A 17,789-nucleotide genomic window follows, 5' to 3' on the forward strand; every position below is an offset into this window, starting at 1 on the left:
TCAAATAAACACTTTCACAAAAGGTTCAAGGATAAGACAACAGCTTCCGTGGCATAGCGGTAAGATTTGCTGACTTGTGATCAAGAGTCCCCAGTTTGATCCCAACTGCCTCCTATATTTGTAGTTTTCAGTAGTGAGCTGCTTTTTATCGGCACATTTACAGGACAAAAGACGCTGACGGAGATGAACGGATTTAAGGTGGGCCGGATCTACAAGTTTTTTCGTAGGCTCTGGTAATTCTAGTGTTAAAACCCAGACCACTTCCTATGTTTCCTCAGTTCTATGTTGGACTCAATTCTGTTCACATCTGTGCAACCTATTTTGCCTTTTGCAGCCAGAGCTGCCCAAAACTTTTTTCTGTGTGTCGGGGCAATTTATTTCACACTGTTATAAAATACATGTCTATACTTGTATAAGGTCCTTGTTCATTTTTTTTCAAGTCATTACCTTGGACCTGGGTACTATAAAAACATATAACATTATCTTGGCATTATCTTGGTCCTTTATAATATTACTATTGCCATGTTTGGTTTATGTTTATATTGGATATTCCATTCCCTTGATTTGTGAAAACTCTAATCAGTCTGACTGTATGTCACGCCCTTGTACATTGGAGACAGTTTAAGGGCTTTGGTGAGTGCAATTACCTGCCAGACCAGGGATTGGCGCTGTGTTCTAATGCCTTCTCTTCTACTTCATCTACAGAATGGAAGATTGACAGCCACTCCATCTCTGATATCACTTCCGTGTCCATCAGCTTGGACCCTCCCTTTTCTGCCTCATAAACTCCTAACTCAGAAATCGGCCATCTTGATTTCATTCTATTAGGAACTCACATCTGGAAAGATGTTGCCTCAATTGCTGTGTATTTTTCTTTTCTTTAAGCCTCAACTCTTTATTGTTGTTTGTGTCTTATTTTACACCGCAATTAGAACTTTTTTGATTGTCTTATATTAATCTTCTTGGCTCCTATTTTGTTATTTATATATTAGCAACCTGTTTCACTATTAGATTAATTGGTTTTGCTGCAAGAAGGTTTTAGACGAGAGAGAAGCGGTGCCCATCTGGTGAGCGTTTTATTGGTTCATGGTAAATAAAGCTCAATCCACACAATCCCATCTATTAATGACACCCCAGAACACACTACAGATATCTTTTGAATTTATAATCAAGTGTATGTAACTATTGTATTTATCGATCATCAGCCATGAACAAGAACTCTGCAATAGAAAGAAGGAAAAAGAAGACCAGTAACATCTGGTGTTGTGATGTGAGATTTTACATATAACTTGATAAATATTTTGTATGTCTTTATTTGTAATTTAGGCAAAGCAACGTAATTTAGTGTTTACCTCCCAACCCCCCCCCCCCCCCCCCATTAGGAATGGATCTGATTACATTATACGACAGGATTTGGGGGATGTGTCTTAAACCAGTTTGCCGAGTGTTTCTTTGCTAAAGTCATTTCTACTCCCCGCAAGAAAGCCATAAACACATATGGTTTTGGGGGTGGCAGGTTTTAAGATGTTGTATTCCCCAACTGGTCTGAGGTATGGCTGTTTGGAATTGGTTTGTCGCAGGGGCCTTTAAGTACCATGATGTCCTATTGGCTGTAGGGGTTGGACAGAACATCTATAAATGTATGTGTTTAACCTCACAATCTCTCTCTTGCTAACCTCTGATGATGTAGAAGTATCTCTCTCTTACCAACCAACATCTGAAAGAAGCATCTCTCTTGCTAACCTATGATGATGAAGACAACACAATGAACAGCACAGCTCAGCAACCATTTTGAACAGACATGTGGCTGAAAGCTGAGCACCAATGATGCCTTAACTAGAGACATTTAAGTAACTACAAGTCTGTGTGCCACCTGAACTACATATCACCATTTAATCAGGTTGTATGGTTTCCAATATTCAAATGTACTTTGCATTTTGTTATTATTTATGAATATTATCAGTAATACATTATTTTATGTGTAACTTAACTTCTGCTTGTCTTTTTACTACATCTAATCGCCTGAGGTTATAGAAGGGAAGGTGGGGATAAGTTATATACAATAATACCTAATAAACAGTGGTAAGTCTGTGAGATTAGGCATTCTAAGGCTACATATTAATAATACAATAGGGGAAAGTAGAGCAATATATATTACTCTACCAAGATAAAACATCTGCTAAGTGTCAAGCGCCTCACAGAAGAGGCTTAATAGCAATTACAAAATTCAAGATTGAGAAATACGTGCCGACAAGTAAGCACTACTTTCGAAAGTTGCAATAACATCATGATTGTCATGAAGATTAATTTTTTTTAATGGTTAAGTTCAGCTTGCTCTATAAGAACTGAAGGTCTGTGGGTTTCTAAGTGGATGTTTACCAAAGAAAACAAGGTTGAAATCAAAACCAAAGCTCCCACTCCTCCTAAAATATCTAGACGCGTAAATAAATTATACTTTCCAGTTCACCAAAATGAGAAACACAATGTTTTTCTATAGCTTGCTTCAAATTAAGAACTCTGAGTTGTCCACCAAGCTCAAAACCTACTAATCAATGAGACACATAAAAGAATAGCCAATGCCAAAAACTCCATAGGAAAAGAGGAGATGAAAACAGAAATGATGAAACTCCTACAGGAAAGGTAACCCTTGTCGGTTCAAGACAAGCTAATGATGCCAACATGGCCTCACTTACCTTTCTGTGCACACATCTCCTGCGATGTGACTGTTATCTTCTCCTGGCTGACTGGATTCTCTGCCACACAAGTGTACTGCTTGTCAGCCTCTTCGATTTTCACCAACAGCATGTTACTGAAAGGACTGTTCTCTGTCAAGACAACATCTTCTGTCAGCCAGAAAACAGTCACTTGAGTGTGATTCTCCACTAAGCAGGACAGTACACAACTGCCATTCTCAGACAAGACGCTGCTCAGTTTAGGAGGTGACACGTGCACTGGGTAAACAGGCACAAAAAAGTAATGAAAATCAAGTCAGAAGACCAGCAAGACTGTCTTGTTTATAAAACTGGAAAAATATCCTGAAACATTTCTCACATAAGCATGTACAGTACATACTGTATACTGTATTGAAACGATTCATTTTGGACTTGTTTATGTATAGGATATTAGGGATAGAAGGGCTGGATCGTTCAAGGCAAAAGAATGCAACAGTGGTCACCAAGCAAGAGATAGAAACTCACAATTGGAACATCTAACAGAACATTTAGTTTTGAATAGTCAAGGATCAATCGTTGACATTAGGCCTCCACAGATATGCAGTGCCCTCCATTATGTTTGGATCAAAAACTCATCGTTCTCTGCTCCACAGTTTAAAAGGACAATTCAAACAATTCAGACATTGTGATTAAACTGCACACTGCAGACATTTATGGTATTTGTACACACTTTTTGTACATAGTGACCCCCTTTCAGGGCACCATAATGTTTGGGACAATTGGTGTCACAGGTGTTTGTGATTCCTCAGGTGGGTTTCATGGCTTCATCAGATACCTCAGCCTGCTTCTACCCTTTGGAGTCTGTAGCTCTCATTGTTCAACATGAGGACAAGAGCTGTGCCAATGAAAGTCAAAGAAGCCATTCTGATGCAGAAGAACAAGAATAAACCATCAGAGACATCAGCAAAATCTTTGGATGACCAAAATGAATTGTGTCGACTATCATGAAGAAGAAAGAACATGCTGGTGAGCTCAGTAAGCACAAAGGGATTGGTAGGCCAAGGAAGACCTCCACTGCTGAGGACAGAAGAATCTTCACTATTGTCAAGAAAAAGCCTCAAATGCCTGTCTGACAGATCAGACACAGTCTTCAGGGGGCAGATGTGTGTTTGTCAAAAACGACTACCAGCAGAAGATTTCATGAACATAAACACAAAGGACACATTGCAAGACGGCCAGATTATAGTTTGTGAAAAAGGTCTTCAGAGAGCCTGCAGAATTTTGGGTAAAGGTCTTGTGGACAGATGAGACAAAGATAAACCTGCATTAGAAAAATGATAAAGTGTGGAGACCAAAAGGAACTGCCCGAGATCCAAAGCAGACCACCACAGCTGTTAAACATGGTGGTGCTGTGGGGGTGTTATGGCTTTGGCGTGTATGGCTGCCACAGGTCCTGGCACACTTCGCTTCATTGATGACAGGATTGCTGACAGCAGCCGCATAATGAATTCCGAGGTGTGCCGAAACATCTGATCTGCTCAAGTTCCAGTAAAGGCCTCCAAACTCTTTGGATGGCACATCATCCTCCAACAAGATAATGAGCCAGACATTCTGCTGAGGCAACACAGGAGTTTATCAAAACTAAAAAATGGAAAACACTGGAATGGCCAAGCAAACTGAGCAGGCCTTTGATACACTGAAGAGAAAACTTATGAGGACAAGCAGGAGCTGAAGATGGCTGCATTATTAGAGGCATTGACTTTCTGAAGTCGCTAACTTATTGACGCCTCTGCGGAGAAGAACAGCAACAATGAGCACCTGTTGGGCTCACATGCACCCCCTTCATGGCAGTTCTGTACTATCTGCATCACCTCATGCCTTTTCACTGTGGTTTTATGTTCTGATCAGCAAAACTAAATATGTCACACACATTCATTAAAGATATTGGAGTCTGGGTGTATAATAAATGTGTCTGCAAAACTTATATTGGTGACATACAGAGAGAGAGAAACAGGCAGGCGCCAATCGCATGTATCAACCCCATCAGTATGTGAGGAGAGTGCAGTCCGAGGTGAGGTGAGGCTTGTCGCTGCCGCACCTCGCATTTCTCCCTATTTGAACATATTCTCTTCTGTTTGAACAGGAAATGCGCCAATTCAGCAATTTTGACTATAAAAATGATCACAATTATTGGATTCATACAAAAAACAACTTTATAGCACAGATCAGTGGACACATGTATTGTTTGTTATCATTGCTAGTTTTTTTACTTTTCATGATGACAGCTGAGGCACAGAGCTTCCACTAAGCACTGATCCTGCTTGCCTTGCACTGAACCTCCGAGACTCTTTTCTTCTTCTCGCACGCTATATTTGCTTTTTATTATCATCTGCACTGTAATTAAAGTCTTCTACACGTTACCTTCTCACTTTCTACCCACAAACATCTGTGCAAAACTCACCATTGTCAACCACACGTCCTTACTGCTACCACCCGACAAGCCAAATGTGCTCAACAAACAAACAACGGTCCTTTACAGAAGTTGCGCCACGTGACTACAGTAAGCCCAAGGTACAAGATCACCGCATAGTGAACAGCGCAACTTAACTGAATGCTCAGAGTGACCTACAATCCCTCTGCAGGACTGAACCGGATAGAACAAAAATACGATTGCTGTTTTTTTCGTTTTTACTCAATTTTCGTTCTCGTTTTAGTTCATTCATATATCACTATTTTTTATTTTTATTTAGTTTTAATTTCTCTGTTTATCTTAATTTCAGTTCTCGTTCTTGTAAAACAAAAAACATTATTTTTAGTTCTAGTTCTCGTTTTCATTATGAAAATATCACTGGTGTCCACAGTAATGAGTAAATTAAGAAACCAAGTGCAGTCGGAGCAAGCACCAACTAAAGGGAATTGTCCTTCACAGAGAGTGCCTTGTCAGTGAATATTTTCTGTTATTTTATTGTCTGTTGTTGGAATTAAATGAGGTTTTGCCCGGGTGCCACCCCAAGCATTGGGCTTTACCCTGCCCCATCATTCGCAACCCTCAAATATTCAAAATTTGTTTGGAGTTTAATTTATAGAGCACAAACCCTCACATTCCATAATTGGACTAATACATATCTCTTATTAAAAACTAACATATATTTAAAAAGTTATTCAACCGTGAACACGCCCCACCACACCACTAGCCAAATCGTTACTCCTGCTGCGCATGTCCTCTCTCCATCCCACCCCGTGACACTCTTAGTGCAGCTAACTCATTCAACAGTTGGTTATAATGGCGAGGCAGAAAAGCAAGTACCATATATATTCGAGTATAAGCTGACCCCAATATAAGCCGAGGTACCTAATTTTACCTACAAAAACTGGAAAAACATATTGACTCGAGTATAAACCTAGGGTGGGAAATTCAGCAGCTACTGGTAAGTTTCAATAATCAAAATAAATACCAATAAAATTACCGTACATTAATTGAGGCATCAGTAGGTTAAATGTTTTTGAGTATTTATTTCAAAGAAAAACAGTAAACTAGCTCTGTAAGTGGAGAAGAGGGTCAAAAAAACCAATATGGTATCGCTCTCTCTCGCGTGTGTGTGTCTCTCTCTCGCGCGCTGCACAGGGAGAGACTGAACACGTGCGGGTTGGTGGGGGCAGCGGGACCTGACTCGAATATAAGCCGAGGGTGACATTTTTCAGCACATTTTGGGTGCTGAAAAACTCGGCTTACATTCGAGTATATACGGTAATCTATTCAAGAACACCGAATTTTATATATCACGATAGAAAAACAACGGCAAAGCTGATAATGAACATCGAAAAAAAGAAAATGAACGATAAAGAGCTGTGTGTAATAAAACTCAAGAACAAAGAGAATCGTCCAGTAAATGAGAATATGTGAACAGAAATGCAAAAAAGCAACGTTAGAGGATAAAGTAATTCATAATATTGTTTTTGACGAGGCGTTAATGTAATTAAATGTTTGATTTACTTTTTTATTTTGTTTTATTGCATTTTACTTTTTACTTCTACTTTTACTGTTTTACGTTTTACTACATTTCATCATTCATTGATATTTAAATAGACAGCTGTAGTGAAATACTCAAGTAACTGATTTTCTCTCTAATAATAATAATTCATTATATTTATATAGCGCTTTTCTCAGTACTCAAAGCACTATCCACACAGGGAGGAACCAGGAAGCGATCCCACAATCTTCCACAGTCTCCTTACTGCAAAGCAGCAGCACTACCACTGCGCCACCTGTGAGGTGGACCAAACCATCTTCATTCCTTGCCCTGCATGCCCTACATACCATTTCTTTAAGTGTAATCGCTTTGTCTAGCGGATGAGTGCCCCGATGCCCTTCGAGCGGCTCAGCTGTGAGATATCGGGCGACCAGCACCTGTCCCATGACGTTGCCGAGCAAGTCAAGCAGGGGTCAGAGCCCCTAGTAAAAAATAAAATAAGCTAAAAACAACATTTATTTCTACAGCACATCTCCATACAAAAGATGTAGCTCAAAGTGTTTTACAAAATAAAGTAAGAAAAGTATTTTAAAAAATATATAAAAACAAGATTAGGCAATACAGTATTAAATATCAAATAATAAAGAAAGGTCCAATGGCCAGGAGGACAGAAAACAAAAAGAAAAAAAAACTCTATAGGGCCGGAGAAAAAAAACAAAATCTGCAGGGGGTTCAAAGGCCTAAAGACCACCTGGGCCCCCACTGGGCAGTCCACCTAAAAACAAACAACATATACATTTCAAGTTTGTATAAAAAGCCAAGGAGAAATGGATGGATAGTCAACCCAGATTTAAAAGTGACCAAAGCTGGTGCAGACCTAATATAAAGGCGTAGACCATTTCAAAGCTTAGGGGACGGCTACAGCAAAGGCAGCTTAAGTCCAGACCTCAGCATGATGAGCAACATCTGGTCAGAAGACCTAAATGAGGAAGAATTGAGGAAGAATAACAGGTCAGTAAGATAAGAGGGGACAAAACCATTTAGAGACTTAAAAACAATGTAAGTGCTGGATTGGATGGACTGGAATTACAACTGGGGTCAGCAATGACTACCTGCCAAGTTGGGAGAACATAATGGATGGAGCCCAAGGTTGGAGACACTACGCAGCCGTGATGGTCTTCAGTTTTTGTCCCAGATGGGATGATCAAATAATGGCTGGACAATGGACCAGTAGACCTTTTGTCCCCCAGCATGAAAGGTGGCAGTGCTCTCTTGACTGGAACTCAGTATGGACACCCACAGGGTTGCTTGGGTATATGAATTCTGGAACAGCAGTCATGTTGGGCACTGCAGGGTAGCACTGTGAAGAATGGACATCACCATTTTGGAGAGGATCTGCATGACCCAAAAGTGCTTCCAGCATGCAATGCCATGACACTAGAAGTGTCCCTGGGTCGGACATAAAAGGAGCTACTGTGCCTCACCCAGGGGTGAGAATTGGGAGGCATACGGTGAAAGTTCATGTAGAGAAGTGAAAGGAGATGGAAGAGGAGAAGAGGGCTTTATTAATGAGAAACTAAACTTGATGTAATGTAATCATGTAGTCATGGCCCACTGGAAGAAATCAAAGCTCCTTTGTATTTGCAGATTGATACTGTATGCAGATATTAAAAAAAAAGATAAAAACACAAATAAAAGTAAACAAAATGGAAGTAAACAGGATGGAAAAAGTCAAACCTGAATAGAACCACCACAAAGTCTGCCCACAGGATCATTTTACTGTTCACAGGTTGATCTCTGATGGCTTATAAGTCTTCACTGAGATTCTCATTTACGTTTCATTTAAGAATTGACTTTGTTACAGACGTTGCTCCTAGAATTCCTCAAGATTAACAGCTTTAGACAAAAAGGAGACATGAGATGCGACTGAGGTCAAAGGAGTCCAAATTCGGAATTTGGTTTGAAAAGCATGGGATATTTGATGAGATCTCTTTCTAGTCTTCTTTTAAACTCTTTCAAGACATTGCATTTTTTACTTATTATTGGACTGATGCCTTTATTCAGGTATCTTACAACATTTGATATATGATTAGTTCCATTTCCTTTGTTTTTCCAATGTGAGTACAGGAAGTTAAAATGCCTTTCTTCTGCTCACATAATGGTGTCAGTAGTGGGATTGGAATCCATAATGTCAGGCTTTGAAGCCCAAAGTCTTCACCACTGTGCCACACTGCCTGCCTTTTCTTCTTGAATGAGTCTGACCTGACTGGAGCACAGCAACATAATTAGACTAACTCATAGTATTATTCAGAAACAAGGAATGCAGCTTTGTAATCCTAGTAAAGTGTTGAATTACTACATATATTCATTTCATCATATATCACTGAACACACAATGCAAATACTTTCAAATTGCAAAGAAATGTCAAGACACTTCTTGAAGGATCTGACCCTCCCTGTCTGACTTTGCTGAGATCTTGGCTGAAACTCAAGAGGAGACTCCTGTGAGAATACTGGGGTGAAGTATTCAGGAGAAAAATATCTGAGGAGCAGGAGACCAAAGCCAATGTCGCCATTTTAATTCTGATCTCATGGTTGTCAAGGAGAAACCAAGAAGATATGAAGGAGATCTCTTCTGTGGGTTTTCATCCCTAGGGGTTGATTTACATTTTACACAACTGCTGGGGAATGGGGGACGTGCAGTGCCCCACCTGCCCTAAATGCAGAGGCCTGACAGCTAAATCTACAAATAATTAAGAGAAATGTATTGCTGTATATTAATATCTACAAGCCTGAAAATAAAACACATCATGCATGTACAATTGAAGCTGGCAAAGTTACTATCTGCAATAATCTCTTGGCTAATTAAATTTACAAAATTGTTTTTCTCTTGTATTTTAAATAATAAATCCACTCCTTACTGACAGGAGTTTTGCACACTGGTGAAAATGTAAAGCCCTCCACAGGTATTCAGACCTGTTAAACCGATTCCATATGACGCCTATTTTATAGCTAGCAGCGCATTCAAGGAGAACAATGAAGGCACAATGACCGAGTCGGCACTTCAGAAAGCATTCAGACATCTGTCACTTTTTCACATTTTCTTATGTTGTAGACGTTTGCCTTATTTTTCCCCACATGGATCAACACTCAGTATATGCTCAGCATTATCAGTAATTTTTTTCAACCGTATAGCTTTGGTTTAAGTTTAATGTTCATAAGTGTAATCCAAGCTTTACATTCTGGTGCTTACATTATACAGTTAAATTGTAACTCTTGGTAAACTTGTCTCCTGTGATGTCCTCAAACTGGTAAATCCCACTGTCCTCAAGTCGCAGGTGAGTGATTACCAAGGCATGGGCATCACTGTTCACTTGTAGGCGTCCCAAGAATTTCTCCATATACATTTGACTTATGTTCCAATTAGATATGTGTGCTACAGTTGATAATGAAACACGGTGGCCAAATCTGAGAAATCCAACCTGCGGAGTCTTTTGTGGAAATGTAAACGAATCTCCCAGTTTCCTTTTCACCTGCTGGATGTCAGACTGGACAGTGGAGAAAGCCTCTGTAATGTGATGCAAACTAATAATAATTATTAGAATTTCAACTTCAAGGTAAAAAATTTAATCAGCTTCTTTGTTTGTAAAAATCACCAGCCTCAGAGGAGTGTTTTCTTTAGAATCTATTTTGTGCCACAATTGTCTTTTTGTTTCCTCTACTAGCTGTGCTACCTGTGTAACACTGGTCAAAATCTAAATAATCAATATAGACCTTGGCCTTAACATTTACAGTGCACCATCTACTGGAATGTATTTTGTAATGCATGTAGTAATTAAATGAGTTACATTTGTCATTCCAACAGACAGTGCATCACAAGTAATTGTAGTAATAAACTGTATCAATACAAATGTTTGTGACTTGCCATCTGTTAGAATGACAAATGCAATGCATATGTCTCTGTTGTATGCCATTTAGTATGGGATTCATAAAAGCAGTTTTAATGCTTGTGATGCGCCATCTGTTGGAAGGACAAATGCAATGCACATGTCTCTGTTGTATGCCATTTAGTATGGGATTCATAAAAGCAGTTTCAATATTTGTGATGCACCATCTGTTGGAATGACAAACGCAATGCACATGTCTCTGTTGTATGTCATTTAGTATGGGATTCATAAAAGCAGTTTTAATGCTTGTGATGTGCCATCTGTTGGAAGGACAAATGCAATGCATGTCTTTCTTACAAATGTATGTAGGGCACCATCTGTTGGAGTGACAGAGACATAACAACCAAACAAGCACACAGATACACAGATGCTTATACTTTTTATTAAGATGGACTACTATCCGATCTGATCATAATATATTCACATCTTTTAATATTTCAGAAGATTTAAAGCCAAATTAAAATAATTCAGCTCCAATATTTAGATGTTTGTGTATATTGGTACATGTCTGTGCACATATTACATTCTATTTGTATGTACTGATGTATGATAATAAGAGTTTTATTTAAATTATGAAGCATTTGTAAATCAGTTTGGCTGTCATGATTTACAAACAAAATTATAAATAAATGAGAGTGCCCTGGCAAGGCAGTACCCAGTGCTGCTGCTGCTGCCGCCTCCGACTTTTAGGTTTGCATCCCAGGTGTACACACTGTGTGGAGTTGGCATCTTCTTCTCATGTCATCTTGAGTGTGATGGCGGTGCCCGTTATCTGACATCAGAGCCGGTAAATCCATTAGATGACCCTAACCCGCCTAGGGTGCCTTTACCCATCTGTTGACCCCCTTGATTTTTGACACTAATTGGTCCTTTGAATACATTTAGCTTTGCCACAATTAAAGCACGGCTTGGATTCAAAATGTAATACACACAGAGCCGCTGCTAAGCAAAATGCAAAACGTCTGCTTTACTTTTAGTTATGTCACCCATGGACAGAGACTCTTAAAACCGTTTTCTGCACTTCACTTTAAATGGTGTGTTGTAGAATTAAATATTTCAAAACTGTTAAGAATTATAATCATAACCTTAACATGCTGACACTTACCGTAGACTGTTATATTGTAAGTCTTGATAAACTCGTCTCCTGTGACAGCCTCCACCTGGTAAATCCCACTGTCCTCAGGTCGCAGATGAGTGAGTGTCAAGGAGTGAGCAGCTCTGTCCACTTGTACCCGTTCAGAGTATCTGTCCATGTAAATACGACTAATGGTCCAATTAGTTATTTGTGCTAACATTTTGTGTGAATGACCAAATTTGAAAAATACTTCCTGAGGAATTTTTTCTGGAAATGTGAACGACTCTCCCAGTTTAATTTTCACCTGCTGGATATCAGACTGGGTAACGGAAAAGACTCCTGTAGTATCAAAAAAAAAAAAAGCAAGATGAAAAGAAACTAACAATTACTTTCAAATGGTTTATGTCACAATCTTCCTAGTTCTTTAGTCCTTTGATTCAAATCCTGGAACTGTACACTGTCTGTTTGAGGGACCAACCCCTCAAGATCCTGCTCCCTAACCTGGCCAGTGGTGATATTCCCCTTCCATGCCAGTACATGGACAAAGAAAGACACAGAGGCACAGAGAGACAATCTGGTTGAGCTTGGGTATCTGCAGGGTCAGAATAGTGGGGGGCTTGCCTGCTATGGGCAGAGTGCTTCCCCTCATTCACCGGTTGGTAGGATCCTGTCTAACGAGCCCCAATATGGACGCCATCAGGGCAACATGGAAGTTACTATTCCAAGGAGCCTGCTCTGCCGGGTTCTGCGGAGACCACCAGATGGAGCTGTATGATACTGAAGGCACAAGGACCATTGGGGTCCTGCCTGACCAGGAAGAAAATGCTGTAAACACCTATGGTCTTTGAGATTGCACTTCAGCTGATTGAAAACTTTGTGCTGAAGTTGACATTGGTTCATGAAAACTGCTTGAGGGGTTTTTGCGTGATTAGCAACCACACAAACCAAGCAAACAAAAAGTCATCTAAACGGCTAATGATTTTATTTATATAGACTAGCTAAGCTAGCCATCTAAGACAGGCTGAAATATAAATAATTAACGTTGAACTCAGCATTAACATTTATAGTGCACCATTTATTGGAGTGCATTTTGTAATGCATGCAGTAATAACATACATTGCATTTGTCACTCCTACATATGGCACATCACAAACATTTGTAGTAATAACGTGCATTACTGGAAATGTTTGTGAAGCATCATCTGTTGGAAGGACAAATGCATATGTCTTTGTTGTTTGCCATTTGATATGGGATTCATAAATGCAGTGTAATGTTTGTGATGCACAATCAGTTGGAATGGAAAATGCAATGCATTTTATTATCACAAATGTTTATGATGTGTCATCTGTTGAAATGATAAATACAGTGCATATGTTATGTACCATTTGGTACAGGATTTATAAAAGCAGTATTAATGTTTGTAATGCACCACCTGTTGGAATGGAAAATGCAATGCATTTTTATGATTACAAATGTTTCTGCGGCGGCACGGTGGCGCAGTGGGTAGCGCTGCTGCCTCGCAGTTGGGAGATCTGGGGACCTGGGTTCGATTCCCGGGTCCTCCCTGCGTGGAGTTTGCATGTTCTCCCCGTGTCTGCGTGGGTTTCCTCCGGGCGCTCCGGTTTCCTCCCACAGTCCAAAGACATGCAGGTTAGGTGGATTGGCGATTCTAAATTGGCCCTAGTGTGTGCTTGGTGTGTGGGTGTGTTTGTGTGTGTCCTGCGGTGGGTTGGCACCCTGCCCAGGATTGTTTCCTGCCTTGTGCCCTGTGTTGGCTGGGATTGGCTCCAGCCGACCCCCGTGACCCTGTGTTCGGATTCAGCGGGTTGGAAAATGGATGGATGGATGGATGGATGTTTCTGCTGTACCATCTGTTGGAATGACAGAGACATTACAACCAGACGAACACACAGATATATAGACACACAGACACTCACCCTTTTATTAAGGAGCATTAATGAATCCTCCTCCCAAATTGTATTGAGATTGCTTGACTCGTTACTGCCTGGATAAAGTAATCACATTTGTTGACTTTTATGTTTCTCTCTAAATCCATCCAAACCATTTAGAAAGTACAAGTATGATGCCTGCAAATTCATTGAGTGTGTTTATTTCCTTGGCATTAACTTGGAGTATGACTCCGGCTATGATTCTATGTATTTACGGTTAAGCTTGAGTCAGATTCATAGTAACAAGAAATGATCCACTTTTATAGTGTTAAGCCTGGATAAGTCTCAGGACAATATTCTGCTGCCTTCTAGTGGATAAAATAACATCATTCTGCCAATAAAGAAACAAAAAAAAAGTAGAAATAATGAGTAGAAAGACAAGAAAGACGTTAGCCCTTACTGTCTCTTTTTGAGTCAGAACACTGCTAAGGACTTGAAAAAAAAAATCAGCATCACGCATGCACACCAGAGAGTCTACTACCAGGCTCACCCAAAGTATGTGGTACCACCGCGGGCAGGCAGGGGGTGCTGTCGCTAACAGTCTCTTCTCCATTTTCCCCCTCACAGCCTTAAGAAACCGCCCCTTGAAGGTAACAAAGCCCTGCCCCTTCTGGGTTGCCTGCTATAAAACAAAGATGCTCTTGGAGTGTGGTGTCCACAGTAATGAGTAAATTAAGAAACCAAGTGCAGTTGGAGTGAGCACCAGCTAAAGGGAATTGTCCTTCACAGAGAGTGCCTTGTCAGCAAATATTTTCCGTTATTTTGTTGTCTGCTGTTGGAATTAAATGAGGTTTTGCCCGGGTGCCACCCCAAGCATTGGGCTTTACCCTGCCCCATCATTCGCACCCCTCAAGTATTCAAGTCAAGTCAATTTAATTTATAGAGCCCAAAACAACAGCAGTCGAGCAAACTACTATACAGGTTCCATAAATGGACTAATACATATATCTCTATTATATTAAAAAGCTTTCCAACGTGTCCGCATTATTCGGCCTTCACCACGCCCCTCCACACCACTCGCCCAATCATTACTCCTGCTGCGCACATCCTCTCTCCGTCCCACCCCGTGCTGCTAACTTGCCCTTCAACGCAGGCAGTTACTATGGAGAGGCAGAAAAGCAAGTCATCTATTCAAGAATGTTAAATTTAATATAGAAAAAGAGCGCCAAGATCTAATCAAGATTACCGATAAAAAGAAATTGAATGAAAAACAAGAACAAAGAGTATCATCAAAAAACCAAAAACAGAAAAATTTTGTGAACAATATTGCAACCAGAAATGCAAAATAGCAACATTTATAGAAGGTAAGTTAGAGGACAAAGTAATTCATAATATTGATTTTGATGAGGCGTTAATGTAATTTAATTTTTGATTTTCTTTTATTTAAATTTTATAATGTTTTACTTTTTAACTTCTACTTTTACTTTTTTATTTTTTACTTTTTACTACGTTTTATTATTTATTGGCATTTAAAATTGACAGTCATCCTGAAATACTCAAGTAACTGATTTTCTGTCTATAAAAACTAAGGACCAATTTGTCTTCCTCCCACGCCCCACATACTCTTCTATATATCATCTCTTCAGATATAATTGCTTTCTCTAATGGAGGAGTGCCCCAACACCCTTTTAGCGGCTCAGCCACGAGATAGCAGGCATCCAGTGCTTGCCCCTGGGGGCTGGCACGCGAAGTGAGCAGGTTGAGGAGCCCCCTATTATAAAATAAAATAAACAAGATAAAACAAACAACATATACGTTCAAGTTTGTATAAAAAGCCAAGGAGAAATAGATGCGTATTCAACCCAGATTTAAAAGTGACCAAAGCTGGTGCAGACCTAATATAAAGGCGTAGACCATTTCAAAGCTTAGGGGACAGCTACAGCAAAGGCAGCTTAAGTCTAGACCTCAGCACGATGAGCAACATCTGGTCAGAAGACTTAAATGATCTTGAGGAAGAATAACAGGTCAGTAAGATAAGAGGGGACAAAACCATTTACAGACTTAAAAACAATGTAAGTGCTGGATTGGACTCGCATCCCAACTGGGGTCGGGAATGACTACCTGCCAGGATGGGATAACATAATGGATGGAGCCCAAGGTTGGAGACACTACGCAGCCGTGATGGTCTTCAGTTTCTGTCCCAGGTGGGATGATCAAATAATGGTTGGACAATGGACCAGTAGACCTTTTGTCCCCCAGCATGAAAGGTGGCAGTGCTCTCTTGACTGGAACTTAGTATGGACACCCACAGGGTTGCCTGGGTATTGTATTCTAGCTGTTTTGTTGGGCACTGTAGGGAGGCACTGTGAAAAATGGACATCACCATTTTGGAGAGGATGTGCGTGACCCAAAAGTGCTTCCAGCATGCAATGCCATGACACTAGCAGTGTCCCTGGGTCGGACATAAAAGGAGCTACTGTGCCTCACCCAGGGGTGAGAATTGGGAGGCAGACGGCGAAAGTTCATGTAGAGAAGTGAAAGGAGATGGAAGAGGAGAAGAGGGCTTTATTAATGAGAAACTAAACTTGATGTAATGTAATCATGTAGTCACTGGAAGAAATCAAAGCTCCTTTGTATTTGCAGATTGATATGCAGATATTAAAAAAAAGACAAAAACACAAATAAAAGTAAACAAAGTGGAAGTAAACAGGATGGAAAAAGGCAAACCTGAATAGAACCACCACAAAGTCTGCCCACAGGATCATTTTACTGCTCACAGGTTGATCTCTGAAGGCTTATGAGTCTTCACTGAGATTCTCATTTACGTTTCATTTAAGAATTGACTTTGTCACAGATGTTGCTCCTAGAATTCCTCAAGATTAACAGCTTTAGACAAAAAGGAGACATGAGATGCGACTGAGGTCAAAGGAGTCCAAATTCGGAATTTGGTTTGAAAAGCATGGGATATTTGATGAGATCTCTTTCTAGTCTTCTTTTAAACTCTTTCAAGACATTACATTTTTTACTTATTATTGGACTGATGCCTTTTTTCAGGTATCTTACAACATTTGATATATGATTAGTTCCATCTCTCTTGTTTTTCCAATGTGAGTACAGGAAGTTAAAATGCCTTTCTTCTGCTCACATAATGGTGTCAGTAGTGGGATTGGAATCCATAATGTCAGGCTTTGAAACCCAAAGTCTTCACCACTGTGCCACACTGCCTGCCTTTTCTTCTTGAATGAGTCTGACCTGACTGGAGCACAGCAACATAATTAGACTAACTCATAGTATTATTCAGAAACAAGGAATGCAGCTTTGTAATCCTAGTAAAGTGTTTAATTACTACATATATTCATTTCATCATATATTACTGAACACACAATGCAAATACTTTCAAATTGCAAAGAAATGTCAAGACTCTTCTTGAAGGATCTGACCCCCCCGTCTGACTTTGCTGAGATCTTGGCTGAAACTCAAGAGGAGACCCCTGTGAAAATACCGGGGTGAAGTAAAGGTGGCAGTGCTCTCTTGACTGGAACTCAGTATGGACACCCACAGGGTTGCCTGGGTATTGTATTCTGGCTGTCTTGTTGGGCACTGTAGGGTGGCACTGTGAAGAATAGACATCACCATTTTGGAGGGCATCTGTATGACCCAAAAGTGCTTCCAGCATGCCATGCCGTGGCACAAGAAGTGTCCCTGGGTCGGACATAAAAGGAGCTACTCTGCCTCACCCAGAGGTGAGAATTGGGAGGCAGACGGCAAAGTTCATGTAGAGGAGTGAAAGGAGATGGAAGAGGAGAAGAGGGCTTTATTAACATTGTGTTGGCTTGTTAAAGAATAAAACCTGTGAACATGTTTCTGGGTAATAAAAAAACTTTTATTGATCCGTAAACTGTGCTTGGTGGAGTTGTGTCTGCTGTTCAAGGCTCCGTGGCACCCCCTTGTGGTCACAACAAACAATGACATTTTAAAGTCAGCCTTGCTGAGAAGCTAAACTTGGTGCAATGTGATCAAGTTTTTGTGTGCCTCTTAGGTGGTGGGCCACCACACTTGGGACTAATTGAGGATGAGCAATGCGTGAAGCTGACTGCAGTGTATAATGAGATGTGATGGTCAAGTCGAGAAGAGACAAAGCCATGAATTCTCCAGACTCAAGAGAGACTCTACAGCCTCCAAGACAATAATAGGATAAAGGCTTCTAAATTAAAAAAAAAAGTTCAGGAGTGTAGA

General features: G+C 40.2%; 1 protein-coding gene across 2 annotated transcripts in view; it reads right to left on the bottom strand.

Annotated features, from left to right (window-relative positions):
- LOC114659706 (SLAM family member 5-like) overlaps positions 1-17,789 on the bottom strand; it is a 215,666-nt gene that overhangs the window by 186,116 nt on the left and 11,761 nt on the right. Inside the window, exon 2 of one of the 2 annotated variants that reach the window (XM_051932673.1) lies at positions 2,694-2,951. In XM_051932673.1, the coding sequence (XP_051788633.1) occupies positions 2,694-2,951 (258 nt within the window). Of the gene's footprint in view, positions 1-2,693; positions 2,952-11,694; positions 11,999-17,789 lie in introns of those variants that run through there. The other variant, XM_051932672.1, reaches the window with a different exon arrangement.

The sequence above is a fragment of the Erpetoichthys calabaricus genome, chromosome 10 (genome assembly GCF_900747795.2).
Source record: "Erpetoichthys calabaricus chromosome 10, fErpCal1.3, whole genome shotgun sequence".
Classification (NCBI taxonomy): Eukaryota; Metazoa; Chordata; class Cladistia; order Polypteriformes; family Polypteridae; genus Erpetoichthys; species Erpetoichthys calabaricus.